A 27471-nucleotide genomic window follows, 5' to 3' on the forward strand; every position below is an offset into this window, starting at 1 on the left:
TATTGCCGTATGGAAAACTGATGGCTTATCTTCAGGACAGAGTGATAAACCATCCTTCTACGCTGGATTGTAGGTGAGACCAGAAGCACAAGTTCAAAGAAAATCTCAAAATTTTTCCCACCTTCCATGCTGCAGAGAGGTCTCAAAGCATATTATCTGCATTACCTGCAGGTAACTCCAACCCAGAAGATGTGCCACTGGACTGTTTCAGCCACTAATGAGCAACAGACTCAGAGTAGGATCAATCTAAAGTAAAACTACTGAAATTAATGTATTGTGGAATATCCACAAATTGCTTTACTTTATAGATCCACTCCTACTGTGTTATCCTACTTGTCAATGCATGCACAGCCCAAATGATCTTTCAATATATAATTGATTACCATTTCAGCTGCAGTAGCATCTTTGGTAGGTGTTGACTAATTCATAAATACACTAATAAATGCGGAAAAAAAACCCAGAAACCAAAGCAAATCAAAGTAAATGGTCTCTGGTTCAAAACTGAAATATCATTTCTCTCTATTGTGTTTTCTTCTACTTTTTCTTCTACTTCTTTGCTACTTCAAAGCTTTGAAAGGAAACACTGGGCTTCCAGCCATAGGCAGGATTAAATCTCATGACTTAGGTCACTGTTACTTCACTGACTTCAGTGGGCAAAATAACTACACATCTTAGATAAAGATCTAGAAAAAAATGTATTTAAGCACTGACTGTAAATTTAAAAAAATTAAGAGTAGGTTTTTAATTACCACAATAAGAATATTACACCAGGATAAATAACAAGATTCATTCAGCTGTTTTCTGCTCATCATTCCAAGACATCAGTTCTACTACATTAGAAAGGGCAGGCTGGAAGTATCCCTGGTGCCATGAGAAACAACAGATTCATGCAACACACCTTTACAGAATGTGATCTAAAGCCCTACAATTTAGGCTTCCCTTTGGATGCTGAATGCTTCTGTGTATATATCTCTCCATCTATCTCCATGCATATATTCTCAGGCAGCATTTGGAAGTTACTTCTACCTCAGAGTTTACATCTGTCTCTTCCTGTTTAAGCAAACCTGCATTGATCTGCTTTAAATTAAGACCATGTGTTATACCTCATAATTTTGAGAAAGTTTACGTCAGCCTGCATTCTAACTATCAGTATTCTCCTTAGCAGAATCTGCAGGCTAGTTCTCCCCTTAAATATTCATGTGTGGCTTAGGTTTTCAGAAGATTGTTATTGTTATGCTCCGAGTCTTCTTGGAAGAATCCAGAGGAATCTCTTTTTGGAAAAGAGATCCCTCTGCGGCACCTGCAGTCACTTAGATGCATTCAGCATTCCCCATTTTTCAAAGACCCTACAGTTTCTATCCCTGTTTTCCAGTGCTGCTAGTTTGGCATGTCAGGGAATTTCTTTCTTTTCCTAGTGATCAGTGAATTGAGGACCTTCCTAGCAAGTGCACCTAGAGGTAGGCAACTGGGCTGCTCTAATTAAAACATTTTGTTGAGTAAAAATAAACTGGATTTTTACCAAGATTAATTAATTTAAAAATCTAAGTGGAAGGTTACAGTCAGCTGAGCTGATCTTGACTGACCTACAAATAAAAGACACAGGTTAAATCCCCTGTAAATCTGAGCAATGACTATCCAGAGGAAGCTGTTAATGTAATTATAGGTTACTGCTGAAAACAAAACAGTTCTATAATAGACACGCTCTTGCAAAGGGTATTAGCTCATAGACAAAAGATGTCAGATGATTGAAAAAAACCCTCCAAATTGTTGTATGTGAGCACAAAGTAGTTTATCCTGTTAAAAAAAAAAAAAAAAAAAAACAAAAAACAAAACCAAAACCAAAAACTAAAACAACTATGTGACAAAAAACTAGCACGCAAAGTCTTGGGTTTAGTTTTGTTGAGAGAATTTGGACTCCCAGCAGCTTCTGAGCAGACTGAGCAATGGTGATGCTTTTGAGTCTGCTAGATATTACATAATTTTTAATAATTTTCTGACATCACTGGTGAAAGTTAAAATCCAAAACATCTGAGACTAAAAGCAGTAAATAAATTGGCAGCTTTGGCCTATGCACACTTTTATCTGAATATTCAGTTTTGCAAGTGTGATTGTGCAACTCAAAGGTAACTGTTCCACTTCTGTCCCAGTACTCTTTAGTTAGTCACTGCCTGCAATATTTTCTGCAATACCTGTCCTTGACACTATCCAATACAGATTATTTTAAACTTATGTGTATGAAAAATGTATTCTTTGTGTGTGTGAAATCTGGTTTTCCTACTGCGTCTTAAAAAACTGCCTCTCTTTCTTTGTCTTCATCTCTGCTCTCTGCACTTCACACGTAGGAAGGCTTTGCCAGCAGCTCCAGTGCAGCCACTCATGGAGAACAAGCAAAGCATCTCAGAAGCTGGGCAGCATTTCACTTGAATAGTTCAAATCATCCCTATATTTAAAGCCAGAGATACGCTTGTGTAACTTAATTGAATGAGGACGTTACACAAAAAAATACTTTATCTAAGCCTGACTTATTTAATGCTTTCTGCTGGTGCTACCAAAGAATCATCCTGAGTCTGTGACACCAAGAACATTCAGAATTTAAAAAGGAAACAACACAAACTCAAATCCTTATTCTTCTGGGTAAGGAAATCACCCAGCCTGGGGATTTATTTGGCAGAACTTAGAATGTATCAAATCTGACTGAAGATCTGGAAACTCAGTGTCTTGCTAATGCTTTTTAAAGGGAAACTCAGTCAAGATAAATACAATGATGACAGCAAGTGCTTTGTGATTGTAAATAAAAGCGCAACCAACAAACTGACACATCTAAGAAATACTTTTCTAAGACACACAGCTGCACTGCTGAACTACCTGATGGTCAAATCTCAGAATACAAGCTTTCCTCCACCTGACAAAGACCATTCAATTTTTAAGACTTTATGTGGGCAGCTTTCTAGCTGCCAAAGCTTGTAGAAGCTTTTCAGTTTTGTTTTTCACACATTGTCGAAAGATTTTTTGTTTTGGTTTGTGTGCTTTCAAAGGAAGAACAGAAATATCGACAAAGGCACTATTCATGTCAGTATTTAACTGCTGATTGACAACTCTTTTTCTGCGTGCTGGTGGAAGCTGCTGAATTATAGCTTTGGCTGGAAGGAGCCAACAGTGAAACTGAACACCTCTTCCTCAGTCCCAAATAACTGCAAATCTAAAGGGTCTTTTGTTGAAAGATTATTGAGTTTCAGAAAGCCAGGCAAGAAAGAAAAATATTTTTTCCCCAGTCAAACTCTGACCCCTGAACTCAGGGTAGGTATTTCTACCATCCTCATCAGCATGCCATCTAACAAAGAGGTTGTTAGTCTCCATTAGGTGTTTTGTTTCTTCCTACATAATTTCAATGAAATAAGAACAAAGTTAAAATTGCTTGATGTTTAAAAATTTTATTGCATAAAAAAAGTTGAAGAGAGGGACCTTGTTAAGTAATGAGACCTTATTTTCTGTACAAAGAATAAAAACCAGGAAAAAATCCCCAGAGAAAATAGGCAGGTATTTTAGATTTTACGTCTTCTAATAAAAAGCTATTTCACATGTTAAGGAGTATTTACACATAAAATTGTCAACTAAAATAAATGGTGCAAAGTTTCCATGAAACAGCTGCTGATTCTGCCTCTTTTAATATTTTGAGCTTTCATTTTTAAATTTGTCCTTTTGAAAGGGGAGCCTTGAGAGGGCTCAGGGGGGACCTCATGCTTTTTGCAGCTCCCTGTAAGGGGCTGAGGTGAGTCGGGGCCTGTATCTACTACAGGGCCTGCAGTGAGAGGACAAGAGGAAATGGCCTCAGGCTGAGACAAGGGAGAGTCAGATTAGATATAGAAAAAAATTGTCACTGTTAGGGTGGTCAGACTGGAATAGGTTTCCCAGGGAGGTGGTGGAGTCATCATCCCTGGAAGTGTTCAAGAGGCATCTGGTCTAGCATTGGGTGATGTGTTTTAGGGGTTTAGGGCAGTGCTGGGTTGGTGGTTGGACTTGATGAAGGTCTCTCCCAACCTTGATTATTCTATGAAAACACTTACCTGGATATTGCAGGGTAAACATGCTGGACTTTGTCTTTCAAATACGTGGAAACAACTTGGCATTTACATGGGCCAAAATACTCAGAAGTGTTTCCATTTCAGAGGTGGACTTTTTGAATGCATATATAGCAAGTGAGACAGAGTCAGCCCCAATATTCACCATATAATAGTATACCAGGAATAAAGGGTCTATGGCTATATTAGCTTTTGAATTGTCTCTCTAGTATGAGACCATTTATCTAATTTAATGTTTCCAAATATTCTGACATGTCAAATAAATGTGAAATAATTGAATCCATAGAAGTATCATGATAATTATTTTTCAAAAGGAAGAAAGACAGTAAAAAGATGAGGGAAGCAGCAAAAGGACAGTAGTAAGCTGTTCATAAATATCCATGTCCAATCCAGCACTTGACAAAAACTTGTGTAACATTTTGTTTTCTGGGTGGCCAATAGTTTTGCCACATTCCTCAGTGGGTAAATTCTGAAAGAGGCCCACCTTTTACTCAAGAATTTTCACGTATTCAGGTACTCCTCCATTGCTTGACTCAGAACAGATCTTCTTGCCCTTCACATTCTTTTAAACTTTTAAACCATTAGAGAGGATATGACTCTGACAGTCTGGCAGAAAAGTCTTACATCATTCTGTTCCCAGCATCTGTCCCAATTAAGAAGGTATTTCCTCACATTTCTCTAGTAAAGCTCTACTGGTGTCATCAGCCTCTTAACAGAGATGCCAATGGGTCTCTTCACAACCTAACTGTCAGTAGTAAGTGCTATTTTGTTGGGTTCCACAGGCTTTTATCAGGACCTTAAAGCCTACATTTCTCCAATAATTGTTTCATTTCTTAAAAAAAAAAATACCATTTTCAGACTTCTTATGCACAAGATTTTGGGAGCACAATGGGAGAAGAGAAGAACTTTGAGTAGAATACTTAGACAGCAATTTTTTCTTCCCATTTTAAACTTTCTTACAGAAACTTAAACCAACTAATATTATAAAGGAGAACTCTTTTAAATGCTTTCAGAGGAAAATCAGGGAAATGATCCTACCAAACAACAAGGAGAACTTTGCCTGAAGGTGTGCAGCCATCACTTTGGCAGTGCCTGCACAAGTAACTTGCCAAGACCAAAAAAAGAAATCAGTCCCACAAAACTTAAAAATTCAGAAATAAATTTTCCCCTCATATAGAAAAGGAAGTCTCTTTGGGCCCTACCTCCTTAAAGAATGATGCCTTACAGTCCTTGCTTTCTACTTTACATGCGCCTAAGTCATGTACATACATATGTAAACTGTTACATGTAAGCATCAGCATTCTTTCAAATTCAATTTTCTCCATGGTTTTCTGGAATTCAGGTGATTCCAAAACTTGACTTTGAGGTTGCTACAGGAAGGGATTATTCTAACATCAGAAGCACATTGCTAAATTCAGTTAAAGAGACTTAAAAATTCATAGTAAATTGCACAAAATGTCTCCAGAAATGCGTACCTTTTTATCAGTACTGTGTGAACTGCGGGATGTCCCAAAACTTCATCCAAACCCTCTTTTTGCTAGTAAATGGGATTCCCTTCTTTCTAATGTCTGTCCCAGTTCTGCTTCTATAACTACTTAAAAAGTTGATCTGTGTTACCGTTCTGGACAGCTATTTTCACCTGCATTATGGGAGACATAAACACACAATGAGTGGGCATAAACCACAGTTAATCTGAACTACTTTAATTTGGTTTTATGTGTATTTATACTCTGCCATGCACGCTATTAAATGTTACTTCAAGGAGCAAAACTTGAGTGGAAAAATACTCTGTTGTTTGTCTAGAAGCACTGAGTGCAGGTCCTCAGAAAACTACAACCTCTGGTAACTCTGAGCAAATAATTCTTCTTTCTTTGCCTGGGGTATTTTATCTCAGCAACTGTGTAGTAATTCTTCTTTTCCCCTACAACTTTTTCTGGTTTTATCTTCCGACAATGTAAGCTCTCAGTACAGGAAATTTCTTGCTGTGCCTTTGACTGGAACCAGAATGAGAAAAATCTGTCTCACCTTCAACTTTCTGTGCACTTTGTTGGAATGACAGTAAAATAAATGCTGAAAAAATCTGGCCAGCTCTGTTAAGGCCATTCAAACTAACATTATTTTTAGCTGTTTTCAGTTTTTTGGTTCCATTGTGCTAAGTGGCAGTTTTAAATATGTTGTTATTAAATTAGTTTAACAGTTCCTGTACAAACAGAACTAAGTGCCATCTAAACAGTTAAACCACTGTTTTTCACTAGGTACCTGACTGGGGGGAATTTCCAATAAGAACTGACATAATACTTCTGTTTGTGAAACAGACAGACAGTGTCATCCCCAGGCTGCATTGCAAAGGCATATCTTTGTGTCAATAAGGTGAGGTGACCTGTCCTCATCATTGATGCAAAAGTACTGGCAATCTGGGAGAACTACAGTTGGCAAAGCTAGAAGTTAGCTCTGTGACTTTCAGGTGGGGTCAGATGATGGGAACAAACTCACTTTAGACAAGCAAAAGTAAACAAGTCTCAAATAGGCAAGGTTTTTGACATAACCTCTATTCCCAGAGAAAAGCAAAACCTAATACACATTCTATCCAAAGGCCAAATGCTGAGCCTTGGCTGCATCCTGAACCCCAACTTCAGCTTGGATCAATAGAATCATTTTGCCAGCTCCACCTAAGTGTAATAAAATAGAATTCGAGCTACCACATCACTGACTAATACATTTCATGTTTAAGCAAAGATACAGAACTTTAAATTAATTGTAGTCCAAGAAAATGAAAGTAAGTGCAAACCAAATAAATACCTTGAAGTACAAAATATAAAACCCCAGATATTTATCAAAGCATAGCTTAAATGTTCTGTGCACAAGAGAGTACATCTGAAGGAATAAGATATGTCCTAAGAAACCAGGCATTAAAGGTGCAGAAGGAGAAGAAACTCATGGATGGACTTAAGTTAAACAAGTCACCTCAACTACAGTGTATAAGGTTAAAGAACAGCAAGCAATCTTATACATGCCACTGAGAACCAGACATTTGTAGTTGAATCCAAGTAAAAAGTACAAAACCAGTTCTCTAGCTCTTTTTTTTTCCACTGAAGGGAGGAGTGTTTTCCCTTTTGAGGTGCCTACTGGCTTGAATTAGTTTGTCACCATCTACTTCCTCTGTGTCCACCATGACGTGAAACTACAATGAGTCTTCTCCTTCCAGAGCATCAGTTTTCATTCCATGCTCTGTCTTGGCTGTCCCTTAGGAATATGACTGTATGAGGTGCAGAGTGCGACATACAGCATGAGTTAAATCCCCAGGCACTCCACTCTTAGCAAGATTATGAGGTCCAGGGTACTTCTAACTCTGTTCCAGCAGAAGCAACACAGGACACCTTCTCAAGCTCTGGTCAGAGTTGTATGCATCCTTTGAAGGGAGACAGGCATGAATTGAATTTATTTTTTTATATAGTAATTCCCATCTCACACATACAATCTGTACACACAGATTTGGATACAGTTCTTGGGAGTTGTATACAAGTTGGTTTGCATACACATAGATATAGTTGGTTGCATATAACCACCTGTCCTTAACTGGCACATCTCTCACTGTAGTTCTTTTTATAGTAAGTCTCTTTTTATAGTAAACCCCTCTTTTAACAAAGATATCTTGATTTTTGGGATGCACTGTATGATTTATATGCTTAGAACAGGAAAACATACCCCTCATACCACTCAAAGCCCTCACAATTTGTTTTTCTGTATATATCCAGTTTAGCTAAGTTTATATATTTAGAAAGTAGAAAATTAATAGAGCCATGGAAAATGTTAAATAAATCTAAAGTATGTGGATGTTATGACACAGTTTTTAAATTTCTGCCTTCCCAAGTGGGAGTGAAGATTATGTACTATAGTGTGACTATGTATATATTGTATATTTTAAACTGTATTATGATTTAAAATATTTTACTACTAAAGTAGAGAAGCACTCAGATCTTAAACAAACCAGTCTTAGAGTAGGAGCCAGTTCTAATTGTAATGTAATGTCTTCCAGATGCTACTGTGCAATATTCCAGCAGAGCTTTTCCTGTTGGCTGCTAGGATTTATGTTACACTCCACCTTGAGGTGTTCTGGCAATGCAGGGCCTGGTTCCACTTCTCTACTCCGTTATGCTCACAGTAGTGTGATGATGCATTATTGACATGGCCCAGAAGGTCTGTCAGGGCTCCCCCAGAAGATGCTGGGCGTTTTGTTTGCACAGACAGCACAGACATCCCTTGGCAACGTAAGACCTTCGAGATTTTAGTAGTAAGGACTAAAAGGACTCCTTGTATATTATGGTGACTTTTCACTCTGAAGTGACAATTTCTTTGTTACCTCAATATCCTCCTCCTTCAGTGCCCTAATGTAACCTCAATATCCTATCTATTTGACTTAAAGGAGGGAATTTGACTTAGTGCTAGCAAGTACGAGGTCACTAAGGAAACAGAATCTTCTACTGTGCCTCTATGTTAGCCTTGCTATGAGCACCACTGATTAGGAGAAAGAGGCAAGACAGGGAGCCCTGTCAATTTGATAGATTTATTTGGCAGGTTTAATCCCTGTAAAAAGATATAATTTGAAGGAAGTACTGAATTACTGAAGAAATACTGTTTGGAAACTGTAATGTAGAAGAGTGGATGAAAAACCTATACATCTTCCATGCTGAATGTGTTGCTTTGCCAATCCATTTGAACATCCCACTCTTGCTTTGTTATAGCTTCACCACAAAATCAAATTCCCTCTCTTGGCTACAACCTATGATACTTAGAAAATATCATTAAGGTGGGGGGGGACGGGCGTGGGGGTATTGGGGAAGGTGAGGGGGAAAAGAAAATAGCATAGAAACTCAGGGAAAAAAAGGAGTAAAACAAGATGACAAGGGGGAGGGGGGGAAAGGAGGGAATAAAACCAAATTTTAAGCTGACAGCATATTCCCACAGACCCAAGATAATGAAAAATAAGTTTTAAACCACATCAAGAGTACACTTCAAAATTCCTGGCTTATTTTCCCTACTTTTACTCCACTGAGTTATTACTGGTCAGCATCCAGCAAAGAAGACACCCTCTTAACTGGAGAGGACAAACATAACAAAAAATACAGCTGCAGGCCAACTGGTGTTCTTCAGCCAGGAGTAATGGTACTTACGGGAGAAAAGCAACAAGTGGAAAAAATAGTATCTAATCAGAACTGTAGGGGGAAAAAATGTGTCTATGTGGAAAAAGGTAATTTCCAAGTTGAAAACTAAGCAGGAAACAGGCTTGAAATAGTGGAAAACAGTAAACAAATTCCTGTGAGGTGAACTAACATTGTGCCCTGCAATGAAAAGTAATTGGAAAGTAAAGAAAACAAGTGATTTAGAGCCAGAACATAACAAAAATGATCACGGAGTCTCAGATCCTGGATAGCCCACACACTTCTGGTGCTAGGCACCTCTTGGAAGAACAGTCTGTCTCCTGTTCGACTCAGAAAGTTCACAGGAATTTTTAAATCACAGCTGTCTGTCCTGAAGGGGATCTAAGAGATACAAAGAACATAAAAGACACAGCTGAATTGGTGCTCTCCTTTCCAAGTGCACAACCTCAAAAACTCACTATTACATCACTGGGATAGAGAGACATCAGCACCGTTGCAGCCAGGTCTGCTTCTGTGGGTACCAATAGTTAAACTCAAAGTTCAATACAAAAGCACTTCTATGAAATGCTTTTCTGAACTTTGACATTGTCTTTGCAAATTTCCTGTCAATCCCATTTTATTTTCTTTTCTTCAGGCTGATATTGCCTTTCTATTAAAAAATCCCACCTCCATCAAGAACTTTCCTGTAAACCAGTGGATTGCCATTTTAGGCATAAATTTCTCCTGAGATTTAATCCTATGTGCTCATTATCTCCATGCAGGAAGATGTATCATCCTGAAACTTGTCCTTCTTTCTTAATTGTGCTGGCTGATCTAATGACTCTTGTGGTACAAATTAATGTTTTATTTTTATGGGTCTCTGGAGCATTATTCTTATTAATTTATGAATTATAAACATGAGTTACAAGATCCACCCCATCACAAGGACACCACCCCCCCTATTATGGTTGTCTGTAAGTCAGTTACCTTCCTTGTGTCTCATCTGGAAAAGTGATACCAGAGGATGAATCCATGGAAACTACTGACACATCTGGAAGAGCCACTGGTAATACAAGAAGTTACCTGAGAAGTTGCTTGGCTTGTGAGATCCTGTGCCACCATACAGGTAGGTAGTACCAGCTCTGATCTCTAGGAGAAATGCCAGCAAAGCTGCAGCAACCCAAAAGGATTTAAGAGCCCAGTGTGTAGTCCAGAACCACGCTCCAGTGGGTGTGGTGCTGCAGATCTCTATCAATCAGCAAAAGAGAATTAGCTGAGATACACCCATGATTCATTCAAATGAGATGGCAATACTGGCTCCTGTAAACCATTATGCCCCTACCCTAGCAGGCCAGGCCACGTACTTTGACACCTAATAGGAACTTAATGTACTTGTTAAACAAAAATAATTCTCTTCTCAGCACTCCTAATGTTTAGTATAAGGTATTTGCATCACAATAACATGAGTAGCTATAACACGGAGAAATCAGCATGGCTTTTTTAATGACTTTTAAGTCATTGCCCTTTCACCAATCAATAATTCCAGATCTCTTCTAAGGGTTCTGTATCAGCAGAGTTCTCAAGGGAATCTTGCATATGGAGATCTTCTGTGCTCCTAGGAAGCAAAGACTGTGGGTTGATTGAAGACTTCTATAAAATAATCTTTTGAGAGCTGATTTGTGCAGGCAAATCTGGTCTTAGGATGTCATAATTACTCCCAGTAGAACTGCTTCATCCTAGGTCAGCATCTTTCCTTTTCTGCACGGTCCATCATCCAGGGCCATTCAAATTCTCTTTATTGAAGCATGGGATCATTTCCATGAACCCAGTGTCATAGTGTGTAGAAATACCTGTGTGCTAACTCAATGTGCTGTCACTTTTCATTATGGCATGAAGCTGCTTTCAAGCCACTGTATTTATTTAACAACAAGGTCAAGACCTCTGTGTAGGGAGTTAAAGCAACCACTAGTCATTCCAAATTCTTATGTTGATGAGTATACCTGTACAACACCAAAATATTTCTTTCTTCCCATCCTAAATAGGAAGGAGGAGATTTACAGTTTAATGGGTTGCTACTTCACTGCTTTTTTGAGCGTAATCTTACTGGCACATTTTGTACCTTGTACCAGGCACAGCTGAAACTGTGCATAGCTCTCAATGAACCCCAGTGATTTGTTGCTCTACATGGATTAAATCTGGTGTTAATTTCAATGGACCTTAATATGCCAAGTTGCAGACTGTTGTGGCTCAGAAGAATCTTCAACCTACAAATAGGCTCCAGCCTTTGAAACATATATGTTCAGAGGGTTAGATGAAGGTAGCAACTGTTTGACCTGTCCGTTTCAAACCACTGGTGAATCTTGGTCCTTATTGCTCCTCACTGAACTGTACAAATCTCTTCACACAGCTAATCCCAGTGAAACTGCAGTCCGTGGCAAAGCCTGAGCTTTGGAATCTCTCTGGCTTATGGTATAGCTGGCTTTCAACGGAGATTGCAAATACAAGCTAGTGGCAGTGTGAAAATGCAGTTACTTGCAGTTGCTTCATTATTTTCAAGTGACAGTGAGCTATCCCTTACAGATAGAAAGCAACACTTGTTTCAGAGAAATGACTTATAATTAAGGTTAGCATTTAATCTTACAGCGACTCTATGACTCATTTCCTTGGGATCCTCTTAACTAGCTGTTCTGCCATTGAAAATAAGGGAATTCCAAAGGCAAGTCAATATTTGGTCGTGTTTTGTTTAGAACTAGCTGGTTTCCAAAACCCCACCTTTATTTTAGTATGAGTCTATGAAAAGAATTTTCCATTTGGTTTGTATCATTTTCAGCTCTGTGGAAAAGACCTGCACAAGTGTTTGGGAACTTTTGATTATAAAAGTTGCTTTTATTGAATGTTGAGGTTGTGACTTCAGAGTCAAAAACTACTACAAAATACCTAACATTATTTCTTTGTGAAGTGAGCTTTCTCTGCATGGGTGCATTTGATACTTCTAGGTCTTATTTTCAAATGTAGTGCTTCAATAGAAGGGCAGGATAACTGAATGATTCCTCATAGAATCAGAATGGTCCCTTCTGTTGGAAGGGACCTTAAAGATCATTTTGTCCCAGGCCCCTGCCATGGGCGGGAACACCTCCACTAAATCCCTGTCCAACCAGGCCTTGAACACTGACAGAGTTTGGGCATCCACAGCTTCTTTGGGCAACCTGTGCCAGGGCCTCACCACCCTTGCAGTAAAGAATTTCTTCCTAATATCTAATCTAAAGATTTTCTCTTTCAGTTTGGAACCATTGTCCTGTCACAACAGTTCCTGATGAAGAGTACCTCTTCAGCTTCCCTGTAGGCTCCCTTCAGAAGGTTACTTTGAGGTCTGCACACAACGTTCCCTTCTCCAGGCTGAAAAGATTCCACTTCCCTAGCCTGTCTTCATAGAAGGCATAGTTGCTCTATAAAGAGCAAGTCCTTATATTTTAGCTGTCCATGGAAGTTGATATTTTTTAGGCAGCAACAGGAATAAAGATTAGCTAAATGAATTGAAAACTAGCAGAGGGTTTGCAACATTTTTGCAGAGCTACCTGCCCTGTTTGACAGAAGGCCACCAACTTCTCCATGCTCAATTCCCTTCTAATTAAAGAACTTCATATTACTCACCTGCTACAGACTTCATACTGTAGGAATAAAAACTTTCAGGAGCTCAGATGCTGAAGCAGTTGAGGCTATACAGGTTATTTACACAAAATTTAACTCATTTTGTGTACAACAGTCTAATTCTCTCTAATGCCTGTTACATGCTTCTATGAGCCAGGAATGGAGCAAGGGATATCAAATTGCATATAAAAGGGCAACAATAGTTTACATTTTTGTACTTTATGCAATTCAATGTCATTGAGAACCTTGAGACTGTTTTCCTACCTGGTTTAAGAGATTTTACAATTGGAATGTTGCAGTGCTTTGAAAAATGCCCTAAACACTGTGTTAGCAAAAATTCCAAGTCTGGGAGTCTTAAAATTACTTAAGATGTTTTTTCAAGTGTTTTGTGCCAACAGAGCAGGAGCCAGAATTCAGATTATAAACCTTAACATTCTTTTTTGCAAGATATCAGAACCCCAAAATAGGTAGAAAAAAATCAAAGGACCTTAATCTCTGTCTACATTGCAATGCCTCAACAAAGTGAAGTCCTAAAGCAGAGATGTATGCTATTTGTTTTCACTATGCTATGATGTAGGAAAAAGTTTTTCCTCTCATACTTGCCTGTTGTCTGAAGACTTTAGTTCTAAATACTCCTGGTAGATGTGAAACTGGCTGTTAGGGCTTTTCTCAAGCAGCACCTCTTCACTCATAAGGAACCATGTTCAGGGAGGGATATAGTTTGAAATCTCAGGTAATACAAGTAACCAGAAGAAAATACTCAATCCTAGTAATGGTTTTTTCAATCAGTGTAAAACATTTTAATTTGGTTGACAACAGCACAGCTATTCCAACCTCAACTGGATAAAGATCTTGCCCAAGAAGATGATAAGCTTTCCTCCAGTGTATGAGTTTAAACCGGACTATTTTGCACATTTCCTATGAAGAAAACTTTTTCAAGTGCTTGTTTTCTCCCTATGCATGTGCTTGGTAAATATTCTCATACAAGCAAACTCAGGCTCATTCTGAGCCCTAGCTAATGCCAGAGGAATAAATATGTGCCACAGGTCTGGGTGCCTCCAGTAGGTTTTTTCAAAATTCCAGTGAAAGGTTCAAACCATGGGCTCTACAAGCATATGTAACCAGACCTCAAGTGAACTTGGTCTTTGCAGAAGCAACAGACTGTCAGCATTTACAGAGTAGTTCTTTGATGTTCAGGACTATTTCTGCCCCCCAGAAATGCCTTTCTGCCCCTCCTTATGCTTAGGACATGCACCTTCAGGGCCATCCACTGAGAGTGATCAACGGGAGGTCTCTGCATCTGGTTCCAAGCACTCACACAGCAATTCAGTAATTTTCTTAATGGAAAAGCTGCATACCTGTCTGGAAATTGAAACAAGGGAAGAAGCATTTTTCAGCAACCTTATTTTATCAAAGTGCTTATAGTTAACAGAGCATGTTTTGCTGGGGGATCTTTTTCAGCTAGGGAGAGGAGGTTTCTTTCTCTAACTGTGACTCTCAGAGCTTCCCAAGACAGTGATTTACAATGAAAATCAAATGCCTTGCATTGACAATGTGTTTTATAAAGCAAATAAAACAGAAACAAAAGCAAACAAAAAAGAAAACCAAAAGATCCTGAGGATCTCATTTTGAATACTGGGTGGGAGCTGTCCTTTGCAGCAGAAATTTTGCTTTCTGGTCAGGCAATATATTTTTCTCATGGCAGCTTTGTGATTCATGTGATTCATGGATCTCAGGGAAACTGGCTGGATCAGGGTAGCATGTGCCACACAATCCTCTTATGCTGTTCCTCTAATCATTATAAATTAAAGAAGTAGGTTAATGATGTTTCATCTCCTAAGAAATATCATTAATTCACATGTATCCCTCATGTTTTAAAATGTCCATCACCATGTGTCGACCAAACAGCTAAACTAAGCCTGGGAGGAAGCACAGGGGGCTGAAAGCATAGAATAGACATGAAAAATAAACTAAAGCACAGATCAGTGAGCAGTATATACACTTTATCTTTGTGGTTCAGGAAAGAAATTTCTCCTACTGGAAAAAGTGAAGTGAAAATAGAGTTGATTTTAACTTTATGTGTTCCTTTCAACCTGCAATGAGAGAGGAAGGAGGTACACCTTAAATGTCAAGAAGTTAAGTTTTAAGAGAAAATAATGTACTTATCTGTCTGTACCAAAGGTTTCTAGTGAACTGGAGAGTAAAAGCAAAGGGAGGATGGATCTGGAAAAGGCATAAGATGTTTTCATTACTTTTTGAAAAAACCCTCAAATGTTTTTTGTGTGGCATGCACAAAAGACCAAATTGGTCAGAAGAGTTTGTCTATGCCTATTTTGGGGGTCATTAATCCCTGAAGAAATATACTGTGGTCTTAAGCACCATAGGGTTCAGAGATTTGAGATTAAATTATTGAGTAAAGTTTCATAAGAGCTACAAGTGTCAGAGCTAGTCTGGAAGACCTGCACAGTTGATCCATGGTTGTTTTGTTTCCTTTACTAGAGACAGTGAATGGAATTACTCTCCATTCACAGAACATATGACTGAGGTTCAAGGACAGTGAAATCTTTCATGAGCAAAACTGGCAAGAGCAGAGTATATGCTATGGTTGAAAAGCCCTGAGCTTCTGCTTGATTTGTTCTGTTTGTCTCTGCAAACAGTTACTGTAGGCAGGTCACCTCTTTTACCCTTGGGAAGGCTATTTTCTTGCAACACAGCTTGCTCTCAGTGATGAGAGGAATGTGAAAAAATCACTACAGGGACTTCCTAGTGAATAGCACGTCTTGTATCTTTGTGGTTTAAGGAAAAAAACTGTAATGAAAGAAGGGTTATATATAGAGTGGATTTTGGTTCTGTGTTCCTCTATACATCAACAATGGACAATGATGAACAGTGTTAAAACATCGAGACTCAAGGCTTAAATAAAAAATTGAACTGATTTGTGTATGCCAAGATTTTGTAGTGAGTTAGACGCAAGGTAACTTCAGGCTCAATTTTCCACAAGAACATTAAGGAACTCTTTAGGCAGCAAGAGACCCTCTTTGAGAAACAATTTCTGCTAGAGGCTTTAGAGGTCCCAGGTCTCAGCACATGAAGCAAAAGAACTGCTCACTTCCTGTTTATAGGTAAGTGAACCCCCCCTCAAACATGTCTCTAGTTTCATTGTATCTAGCCCTTGTCAGCCACCGACAAATTAACTGAGAGGGCCTTTCCTTTCCTGGAGAGCCCCCATTGTCATCTTTTCCCTTGCATATGGCACATGCCTTCCCAGTGACTCTTGGCTATGGAGCCTTCCAATCTCAAACATGTCTTTGATAAACAGTTTCTCTTCTTGCTAAATTTTAAATAATAACAAAAAACACCACACCCTTGGAATTTGCTGAATTTATGTAAATATTGCACTTCACTCCAATCCTGGCATTACTTTGCCTTCCTATGTCTTTCTGTTGCAGCTCCTTCACTGAAGTCTTGGTTAATGCATCAAATCATATTTAGGCTGAGTTCCTCCTGCTGTTACCAGCCTGGATGATTTGAGGCAGTATCTCTCACCACATAAAGATCTTAGCAGTAACTCAGGTAAATGTTAAACTCTCTTCAATTTACAGTGACACTGGTCAATAGCACCTTTCAGATAAAAGCATATGAAATGCTAAACATCTGTTCATTGCCCAATGAAATCTAATTGTTAGCCTACAGCATATTGCTACCTCATCAGATGGCCAGTTAACACTATTCCAAACCTAAGGTACATTCATATGCTAGAAGATTTAATACACTGGCTGTTCAGCTGTAATAGTGTGCAAATACTATTTTGCTATTACTGGTTCCTCTGTTTAAACCAGCACAAGTTATATGAGCATATTTGTGTGAGTGAAAAGGTCATTATGCTTCTCATTATATTACTTGATATTTGTTGACTGAATATTGCTTTTAGTAGGTAGTAGCTTTATGCTTGTGCTGTTCAGAGCCCCTGATGCTTAGTAATGCTTAGGAAGTAGCAAATGTAGTGGCTGTGGTATGTGTTCTAAGGGCTCTGGACTCAATTAAACATTTCTCTTGAGGTTTCCTGTATTTGTACCCTTTATGTTGGGCAGGCTACCTCCTATATGTTGAGGTACAGAGGACACAACTCCCCAGTAGCTACCTTCTTCTGAAACACCTTAATTCCTGTATTATGCTATGCAATGCATGATATCATGCTTACCGTGGCTAAACTGTACTTGGGACAACTCGTGTAGATTGTTGTTATCACTTCTGCCTGTATTTCCTCTGTTCCACTCGCTAGGCATATGAGTGACTAGCTGGAGTACTATCTGGGGTTCCATGTGTGTGCATCCTAGAACAGCTGGCTGCTCTCATCTACTGTGCCTTCTTGGCTGCCTCCCTGATCTTCCATTCCCCCTGGCCTGACTGAACATGTGGTCTACAAGCTGTAAAGTTTGTTCTTTAATTCTACCTAGTAAGCAAAAGCCCGCTTAATATGCTGTAATTGAAGTTAGTTAAGTGAAACTGCTTATTTTCTGCAGGAAGGATGAGGGGAACAAAAAGCACTGGGTGCAAACTGAAATACAAGACATTTTGTGTAAACATAAGCCTTTTTTACTGAAAAGCTGATAAAACATGAAAAGCCCAGAGAGGCTGTAGTGCCTTGGTCCTTGTAGATACTCAAAATCCAACTAGGCATAGTCCTGAGTAATCTGCTGTAGATGACCCTGCACGAGCAGGACAGCCAGACTGCCAGCCTCAGCTCATCTCTCATGCTGTCACACTTTCACAACAAGGCACAGGTTCATTCAAAAACACTTACACTGCTCAAATATTTTCTAAAAATTTGACACAGCCTCTCTGGAAATGGGGTCTCATAAAGTAAATATTTCCTGGGCTTGTCAATATAGAGGGAAATATGTGACTCAACCCAATACTGATAAAATTTAAACTGCTGTCTGACTAACCAGCAGTCACCTACGAGACTAGGGGAATTGCTACACATTCCCTACTTGAGAACATGTTATTAAGTGCATTAAATGAACAAGATAGCCTCCATCACTCAGCTTTGCTGATTTTTATGTGTTTAATTACAGTTAACTCTTTTCAAGAAGGTTCTTTCCCTGTGACTAAATCTGGAGGATAAAACTAAACATCAGCACACTCAGTGACAGAACTCCCCCCTAACTTAATTTGAGTCAGGATTCTTTGCATGTTTGACATACTGCCAGCTTTTAAAAGTCTTTTCTAACAGTGTACTACTTGGAAAAAATTTCATGAGGAATGTGAATTTTGGTAAAGTGTGATGAGTATTCTAGTTACAGTGAAAAAAAAGTTGAAAACTCTGAAATCAGTGCAGAAATCCAGTTTTATTTCAGTTTTCTTCTTCATTAGCTACACAGAACACTTTGGAAACTGGACATTAGCTGAATTAAGTATGATTAGTCTTCTTAAAAGTCAAATCTCTGTGGAATCAGTTTTGAAAATCATCATGCATGAAGCATTTCTCTGTTCCTATTTAAAACAGGATCTGACAAATTAAATTGTAAAAAAAAAAAGGTAAAAAAATGCACAAAACTATCAAGATGGCCTAAAGCATTAAAACTTAAAAGAGTTAATTAAAAAAAAAGCACTGCTGTTAGTTGTATCTACTGTACTACCCATAGGTACAAGTGACTGGAAGCTTAGAAGTTTATATAGTTACTAATTACATTGAGAGCATACATCCCCATAGGTTTATTGAGAAGAATCAGATGATGTTTAAAAACCCTATTTCTGATATTCTCAGTGTGATATCCAAGGTGGAGTTTGAAAGGCACTATAATTAGACAACCAGCTACTTAATTCTAACAGGAGCCTAAGAAAAGGCATCTAACCTCTGAAGCAGGTTATGGCACTAGTTAGCTTAGTGTCCCATAATTGGCATTTGCTCGAGGAAACTGTGTGTGGTCTGGAGGCTGCCCTAGAGTACTCCGATGTACAAGTAATGAAATGGATCTGGCTGTCAGCCTTAGCCGTGCAAGTCTTCTGTCCCTGGTTAAACATTCAGCAGGTCTTACGCAAACGTGTGCTGATGCTTCTCAGTTGTTCTCCTGCGGCACTCCTGTAGCCTAAAAGGAAAGAGGAGAAGTTGTTGCTTTAAGGAAAGAAACTGTCACTGCCTATTTCATGGTCTCGTTGTGTACCTTTGTTTTCAGAGTAGCTCCTAAAAATACCTGGAGTGTATGTTTTCAGTGCTCTTTGATAGAGCTTTGTAGAAGGGACTATGTGCCTGAAAACGTCACCCTGTCTATCGGCTCTGGGTGACCATGAGTAAGCTCATGGCAGAAGGGACTGCCGAGGACTGCTTCCTACTTGAGAGATTATCTTGTCTCCCCAATAGCCTGCTCTACTTCATTTTGACAGAAACTGCTTGAATGTCCAGCTTGGAAGACAGGCTGCACACAGATACTGCCTTCCTCTGCAAAATTCCTGGCAGAAGAAACTGGTGTGCTGTGACACCCAACACAAAATCACTTTTCTGTCAGTGGACTTTCCTATCAGTATTCTCATGTTTTGTACTTAAACTATGCAGTTACTCTGATGGGCAAGTCCTTTGACACACATACTATTTTTTTTATTAAGCCTATATAACTTATTGTGTGTTTCCTGGAGAGTTAGTTAATCAAGACTTCATCATGGCCAGAGGCCAGAAATCACAAGGGCTTTACATGTGTCTTTTATCTATAAAATAATTAAGACAAAGAGGAAGAACTGAATGTGCTTTTGTTTGGCCGATCTTCTCACTCATAAAAGACAAACAAATTACTTTACATTACTCTCTTGGTATTTATAATTTATACATCTCTGCCTCCCTGGGTCCTTCTGTGATCTGGTAAGCAGAAGAAAGTTTGCTTTTCCAGTCTGTTCTCCAGAAACCAAGTCCCTGAGACCAGAAGGTTTTTGTAGCATGAAGTCATTTTAGGCAGCTGAATGGTCCAGACTTGCTACCACCTTCTTGTTTAACGGAATTCCATTTAGAGGAATTCATGAATGAGATCCGACGATTAAGATTTAGGTCTTTCCTGTAAGCCAGATCCACTGCCCCATAAATGGTGAAAACACTGCCAGATGGTTACAGATCAGAGTAGGGAAACACTCCAAGCCAAAATACCTAGTCTCACATACTATCTTATGTACTAATATTCAATAAAGACTTAAAAGAAAAAGAAAGAAAACAAACACTGAATCCTTGCATTAATTTTGTTCAGAATTTTTCCATGTTAATTACCCTTTAAAATCTGAACTATAAATTCAAATTTATTTCTCAAGGACTTTTCAAACTTGGGAAGGCTAAAATTTCTGTTTCAGCTGTTTGGTAATGTGGCAGGCTTCAGAGAAATAATTTATATGGTACTTGACAACTATATAAAACTTTAAATTGATCTGACTAAGGACTCACTCTAGGAAACTCCTGAGCATTGAATTTCTGGCTTCAAGGAAAATGAAAGTGTTCAGTATCAAACAAAACTAAACAGTGTTTGAACATCTGTGGCTGAACATCCAGAATCAGTCTTTTCTCCACAGGTAAGTAGTTATTTTTCCCAATGCATGGAATAGTGCTGAAACCCTGTTAACCTCTCCCACATGTTCCAGCTTGGTTGCTTCAAAGATGATCTTAAGATTTCTTTCCTATCCAAATAAAATCACCCATTGCCCAAGAATGCAGACAACAGACAACTGGCCTACTCTTACTCTCAGAGCATGCCTTACTCTGTGAATATTGTGATTATGAAGAATTGAATTGATTAAAGAAGTATTTGCAGTAAACTACAAGGTTTAAAACCTCTTGAAATGTGATCCTTTTTGGCAGGACAGTTTAGGCAGGAAACATCACACCTGACTAAGGCTGGCCAAAACAATGTAGCTACTTCACACTTTCCATGGGCTAGGTTGTATTTACCATAATTTGCCTGAAGGTGCTTAACTAGTAGCAGATGTCTCATTAATCCTCTCTGCTCAGAAGGAGAGGAAGGCAACAAAATAGGGAACTCCACATAAGGGAAGTGCAACTTGACCAATCAAAGAGTACTTGGAAACAGGTTTTATCTGATCCAAGAGGGGATGGCCCAGGAAGGGCAGAGGTGCTGACCGTTCTGCATGTCCCAGGGCAGAATCACTGCAGCCTGTGCAGGCAGCAGGGCAGCCCTTTGTGCTCGTCCCCACAGCGCTCAGAGCCCAGGGCCAGGTGAGGAGCACCTCATCTTGTACTTACGCAGACAGTCCTTTCTCCAAACTGGCTGTAGAAGGTCATCGTGACTTTGTGCTTGTGCCCAGTCCTCTGATCAAAGGTGTTGCAGGTGTCAAAGGGTGGGCTGTACAAATGCAGGCTGACAGCAGGCTCTGTGTGGCTTATGTTCTCCACACGGTGCAGGCCAATGGAGTCTACACCAGCAAAGGCACAAAATGGCAAAAAGAAGCTGTGTTAGTAGGAAGATCCAATGAGATCTCAATTGCCTAGAAAAAGTACTTTTTAAACTGTAACTCATGAGCAAATAGGCATGGCCACACTTCTATGGGCAACAAGTAACAGTACAGGGAATTTGACTGGTGTTCTCTAGTACAGATTCCTAAATACACTGGTAATTCAAAATGTGTTATTGCCTTCCATAGTTCATGTAATTTCTAGATTATCTGCCACAGGATAAAGACCAACAGAAATCCCAAGAAAATTAAGGAAGACATACCACAAATATTTTTCTATCTCTCATTCCCAAAGGACTTCAAGCTCATTTATTTTCCTAGGAGACCTGTTGCGATACATGCTTCAGAAGCAGAGAGGGGGCAAAAGCTTTTGTACTTCTTTACAAGTAACAAGGATATCAGTCACATTGAAAGTCAGCTACATGCATTTGGGGCATGGACTTATGGGCAGACATATGGTGTCTTCTACTGCAGGCATCTGTTTCCTAATGAATCCTTCCAGTTTATTGGTTTGGAGAGCACATTTTTCATTTGTTTTCTCTTTCCTATAAAGCGACTAATCAATAGCGACTGACACACTTCCAATTATGACTGAATAGTAAGCATAATCAAGCTATTACAGAAAAATGTAAGGTATGAAGAATCACATCTGTGAAACAAACCATGTCCATTCTACACTAAAATGGAGGTTTTGAGTTACTTAAGAGAGACCTTGAATTTAATTTATGACCCTGCTGTAAAAACATACATTATTTAATTTATGATCCTGCTGTAAAAACAGCTCAGGCCTTTGTACTTGAATTTGTTATATAATACCTGGACATGTATTGTGCAACATAGCCATGGTACCTTGAGAGTCATGAGTACACTCTTAACTCTGATTGGAAGCCCAAAGTGTTGTTAACATACTTGGTCTAAATAGAGGATGTTGCAGCTGGGGGAAAGTCCTAAATCTTTGCTCATCTAACGGAGAACTCAAATAAACATGGTTTAGTGGTTTCTGACCCTTATGTACAAGAGCAACCAAGAAGCACACAGTAGAATCATGAAGGCACTTGCTATCAATGTAATTATGGCAATCAACACACTGTCAGTGTTTTCCTTCTGCTTGTTTAACATGTTCCTTTCAAACCAAAACATCTGTTATGAAACATGGCAGAGATCCAACCAGCCTCAGAGAACTGGATACCAAACTTGTTTTAAACAACTGAGGAAGCTTCGGGTAAGATGCACACAGTCTGCAGTTGTTTGCACTGGAAAGGACTGCATATGTAGGGAACCCTGATTAAGGTGGAGAACCTGTGTCCCTGGCACAGGAGCATCAGCAGATGTGTCAAGCCATTTCCTGCCCCATCAATTCAGTGTTTTCATTTAGCACGGCAAAGCTTCAACAGAGGGCTGCAGAACACCAGTCTTTCTCCCCAGTGCGCTCACCCTGGCTGAGTTCTTAACCCAACATGAGTCTCCCTCTAGCTGGGAAGTTCCCAAGGTCAGCCCCTCTAGGTGTGCTCTCCAGTGTTTTACCCATGACATATAAAGCAGATGACCTGCTTGTCTGCTGCTTCACCTTTGTTCTGTTGAACTCAAAGTGGTCCAGCACAATGTGCAGGGTCTTTCATAGCACCAGCACACATTACACCGAGATGGCAACTCCAGGATGGTCTCCAGCAAAGCAGGAGGTAGTAATAGTTACAGATACATGTGATGATGGTGTGGATTTAGGTACTTAAAGAGCCTTACTGATGGAATCTTAGTCATTCTCAACATTGTGTATTTTATTTTTTTTTGATTGAGAATTTCAGTTTTGCTCACACTGCACTTCAGCACTACAGCCTTTTGTTGATTTGGACAAGAAGTAGCACTGTCATATGTTTCCATTCCAGGCTGGTCAATTTATTTCATAGACAGTTTTTACATTTTCAACATAAGTTTTCCATGACTGAGTAAAAGGATTATTTTTTTAAAAAAAAAAAAAAAAAAAAAAAAAAAAAGGCAAGGTGATCAAGCTATCTAAACTTTGCTTCTCTTAATTCTTAAAAGAATGCTATACAAGTTTATATTTACAAGCAATTTCACATAATCATCAGGGGCACAATACTAAAGGCTCTTAGACTAGAGGAGATACCCAGTATATTATTATTATAATTATTATTGCTACAAGCAATTGCTACAATGTTTTAAGAGTGAGTGAAAAGCACATTTTTGATGCGGTTGTTTATTTTACTGAATCTAAATACAGGCTTGTGCAGAGTCTAAAGAGTTCTATTCTTAAACTGTGCATAGAGCCATAGGTATTATACTGTTAAATGTAGGAGACTAAAAAGCAGATGAACTCTTCCATTAGGAATAAGACTCATGGACAGATAATTGTCAAAACAAGCTTAATATCTTACCATTAATGTAGGCACATTGATTTTCCCTCAAAACTCGTTCTGATTTCTTAGTCATTTCACCATTTCCTTTTTTCTCAGGCCATTCAAAGAGAGTTTCCTTTAGATTTCCCTGGAGGATCTTCATAAAGCAGTGTGAGTCAGTGTGATCATGGATACTGCTATATATGTAAAAAGAATAACCAAACTCAGTGTGATACGCATATTTCATTTCAGTGCAAGACAGACAATGTAGCATATTGTATGGGGAAAAAACCTTAGAATGAAATTCCATTCCACAAGGGACATGCATTAAGGGATGTCTACTTACACTGCTGCTATGGAAATATATTGAGCTAAGTTCATATACAGCAGGATTTGGAGAAGAGTCAGATATTGGTCAGCCTATGACTTCAATATGGAGAACCACAAAGAAAGTCTGGAGAAAGGAGTAGGGCTGAAAATTTCTCCAGAATGCAAAAACTCTTCTGGGCCAAGAAACAAAACAACGCTTCTACCATGATCCCAGGAAAAGGCTGATATAAACTTGCAAGTATACCTGATCTCTGCAAATCCACCATGCTCACTCCCAAAATTTGAAGAAATGAGCTAATGCTGCTTAATTTCTATAGCCCCTTTACTGCTGGGATTCACATGCATTGTTGAAAAAAAATGCTGTACTTCTCACTCTGAGAGTGAGAAGTATAACCAGCTATATTAATAAATAGAACAATACAATATATATTTATAAATATAACCAGCTATACTAAGCTGTTAATTTCACTGGCATTTTTATGTTAAAACTCAACAGAATCTGGTAGGATTTGTTTGCTTTCTTGATCTCTCTTCTTGCTCTGAAGCATGTTTTATTTGCCACATTTAGAGATTACGTATGGGTTAGATATTTAGTTTAGTATTGGTTTATTTTTCTTTAAGTGCAGGAGTAACTGTTATAAAAGTAAACAGGATTAGGACAAAAGGAGAGCTCTCCACTCATCGAGGCAAAGGAGAAGAGGGAATTTAACCCTCTGAAATACAGCGCTAATGAGTTTCAATCAAAAACTTGGTACTTGTACATCACTGTTCCTTTTCAGCAAAAATTAGGATTTCTTGCAAACTGAGACGCTGAGAGAGCAGAGCATGCTTCAGGCACATAACACTTCACAAATGCCACTTTGTCACAGTCATTCCAAATAACATGAGAAAATCTGACCTTCTTCTTGCAGGAAGCAAAACCAGGTGGTCTCAGTCTAGCTGTAACAAATGCCCATCCAACTTAACATAAGTTAAGTTAATGCCCATCCAGTTTAACATAAATTACAAGCTGTGTGGGAATAGCCTAGGAGGAGTAGAGGTGATGAGCTCAGTTTCTGTATTGCTCTGAGTTTCATATTATGGCATCCTCTAAAGAATGCCGTACATGATCAATTGCAACAAATAAAAAACCCTGTTCCAACATCTCCTTAGGTTTTCTATTTAGATGTGAGAATATTCAGTCCAAAACCGCATATTTGCTATTGCATTTTTTGCTTCAGCCCACACTTTGTGAAAGACCTTCCAAGAGACAGATCCTGCCCTGACATAGTGTAGGACAACACAACCAAGTGTACAGTCTGTGCACATGACTTGGAAGGCCACATCAGCATTATGATCCATTTTGAGGGAAGATATGGGATGTATGAACCTAGAGAAAGCTAAACAGTTCTGGAAAGGGGCTCCCTCCTCCCTATCGGCAGTCCTAATCCAAATCTAGTTTTCTCATCTTGCCACAAAGACAGATTTAAACACCTTGAAAGAATGAAGACTATTTAAACTGCACCTAGTCCTGCTTCTGAGGTCGGGTGTTATATGGGTCTGTTGTATGGGACAGGTTGAACAGGGTCATATCTCTGGGACTAAAAACAGGAGAGAAGCTGAGCTTTTTCAGAAATGTTTTACAAATGGCCATGGACTACAAACTTGCAAAAGTTACAGCAGATATTCAGGACTGCTATACTAATAGGAGCTCTGCACTGCTTACTTTCCAGACACCTTCTGATAGCTCCCATAGGACTTTATTTTTCCTCTATTTTGTACGACAAAGATACAAAAGATATGGGGAATTTATATGTTTGCTAAAATCAGTTTTTAAATACAAACCTGCCATGACCTTCACCCCAGCACAAGATCATCAAGTTGAACTTTCCATTTCCATTGTCCACAAGATTTCTTGTGTACCTGAAATACAAAGTGTTTGCACTTAACTGTACTAATATGTATATAAAAGAGAAAATTATACAAACATGTTTATGAAAGAAAGTTGTGACATACAAAAACTATTTTTCTTCTGTTTTCTTGACAGGTAAGTTTTACTTAGAAAAAACGAAATTGTATTTATAAATTTGGCATTTTTTGGTAAGAGTTATTTTTCTGGGAAGGAAAATGAGTATCTAATATTTTGAATACTATTTCTTTTGAATTACATAGATGATTGGAGTTTGGGAACTGTGAGTCAGACTAGAGCGGTAGACGGGATCAAATCAAAATGGTTATTGAATGAAGTCACTTCAGCAGCTGGCTTATAATTAGAAACAGAGGACTGCAATGAAACAAGAAAAATACATAGTTACATTCTTCTGCAGTTCCTTTTCTGATATTCTTGGCTTTCCTTCTCTTACGCAGAACTCATTTGTACAAAGCCAAAATAACAAAGAATAAAGATGCCAGACTCCCTGCACATGGTCCTCCCACTCTGTTCCTGAAAGTTCCATGTCTTGTATTGTAGCATTTTTGTGTGGATAAAGCACCTGTGAGGGACGTTTTGCCAGCATCTACTTCTAAACGAAGTTTATTAGAGCAAAATTTCTTTTCAAATAATATCTTACGTTTGTTTCCTTTTACTCTCCTTTAAGTTTGCCCTGAACAGCTGATCATCTTGTTCAATTGAAAAGTTCACTAAAGAAGGGATTTGGATTTTGCTCTACTGCTTCCCATAGTGTGACCCTTCTGATCTGGGTCTGATGCTATGGTACAAGTAGCTCAGTGGGAGACTTTCAGATTTAATTTTAGCAGTAGCCATGAGTATTTGCACTTCACCAAGTAAAGAAAATATTTATGCCTACCATGGTATGCCTCAGTCTTACCTGAAAAATGCAAGCAAGGGCACACAGAAAGTGCACTGATGTCAATTGAATACTTTCAAATTAGTATCCCCATAAGTCCACTCTATTTTACTCAAGAAAGGATGCTCATAAAGAACTACTTTCAAAGGAAACATCTATATCTATACACTGCCTCTCACTGCATCCACAACGTGTACATATATTATGTAGACATATTTCTCCTATGATGGCAGAAAACAATTAATCAATGCTGGCATTTGACAAAACTTCTCAAGTGCTGTTATTTCTGTACAGGTATGGCTGGACAAAAATTAATTTATAAATAACAAATAATAAATAAATATATAAATAAAAGGCTGCCAAAACCAATGTTAAAACAATTTGTTTTCCTGATTCTTAGTTTCCTGTGTTCCGTTACAAATGTCATGATTTGTTCCAAATGGAAGATAGTCACAGAGAGGTGAAAGGAGGCTAAAAAAGTCAAGGTAGAATGATGCTGTCACAATGCCACAGTGAAAAAGAGGTTTTGGAGTTTGAAGTGTTTGAGTGGGGTTTTGTTTCTGTTTGTTTGTTTTTTAAAGAAAACATTCGAATAAAATGTATTTATCTTGAAATTTAAGACAGCAAAGCCAACAGCGGCAGAGATAAATCAGTCGCTGGCAGAGCAGGAGGAGTTAGAACCCCAACAGGT

The 27471-nt window shown here is 38.7% G+C and overlaps 1 protein-coding gene across 1 annotated transcript; it reads right to left on the bottom strand.

Annotated features, from left to right (window-relative positions):
• Nucleotides 1-18197: 18197 nt before the first annotated feature.
• CDO1 (cysteine dioxygenase type 1) lies at nucleotides 18198-25914 on the bottom strand. Its single transcript, XM_031064726.1, has 4 exons — nucleotides 25819-25914; nucleotides 23704-23861; nucleotides 21102-21271; nucleotides 18198-18957 (listed from the first exon to the last, which is right to left on the bottom strand). The coding sequence occupies exons 1-4, from the start codon at nucleotides 25848-25850 to the stop codon at nucleotides 18928-18930; spliced, it is 390 nt and encodes a 129-aa protein (XP_030920586.1). The 5' UTR covers nucleotides 25851-25914; the 3' UTR covers nucleotides 18198-18927.
• Nucleotides 25915-27471: the final 1557 nt, after the last annotated feature.

The sequence above is a fragment of the Geospiza fortis genome, unplaced genomic scaffold (assembly GCF_000277835.1).
Source record: "Geospiza fortis unplaced genomic scaffold, GeoFor_1.0 scaffold962, whole genome shotgun sequence".
NCBI classification, from domain to species: domain Eukaryota; kingdom Metazoa; phylum Chordata; class Aves; order Passeriformes; family Thraupidae; genus Geospiza; species Geospiza fortis.

What these genes read in the sequence shown, in the direction of transcription:
- CDO1 (XM_031064726.1), bottom strand. Translation starts at nt 25,850, where the DNA reads ATGATCTTGTGCTGGGGTGAAGGTCATGGCAG. An exon ending in TGGGGTGAAGGTCATGGCAG is followed by an intron (nt 23,862 to 25,818) that starts GTTTGTATTTAA and finishes TTACATATATAG; the next exon opens with CAGTATCCATGATCACACTG. An exon ending in TTGGAGAAAGGACTGTCTGC is followed by an intron (nt 18,958 to 21,101) that starts GTAAGTACAAGA and finishes CTTTCCTTTTAG; the next exon opens with GCTACAGGAGTGCCGCAGGA.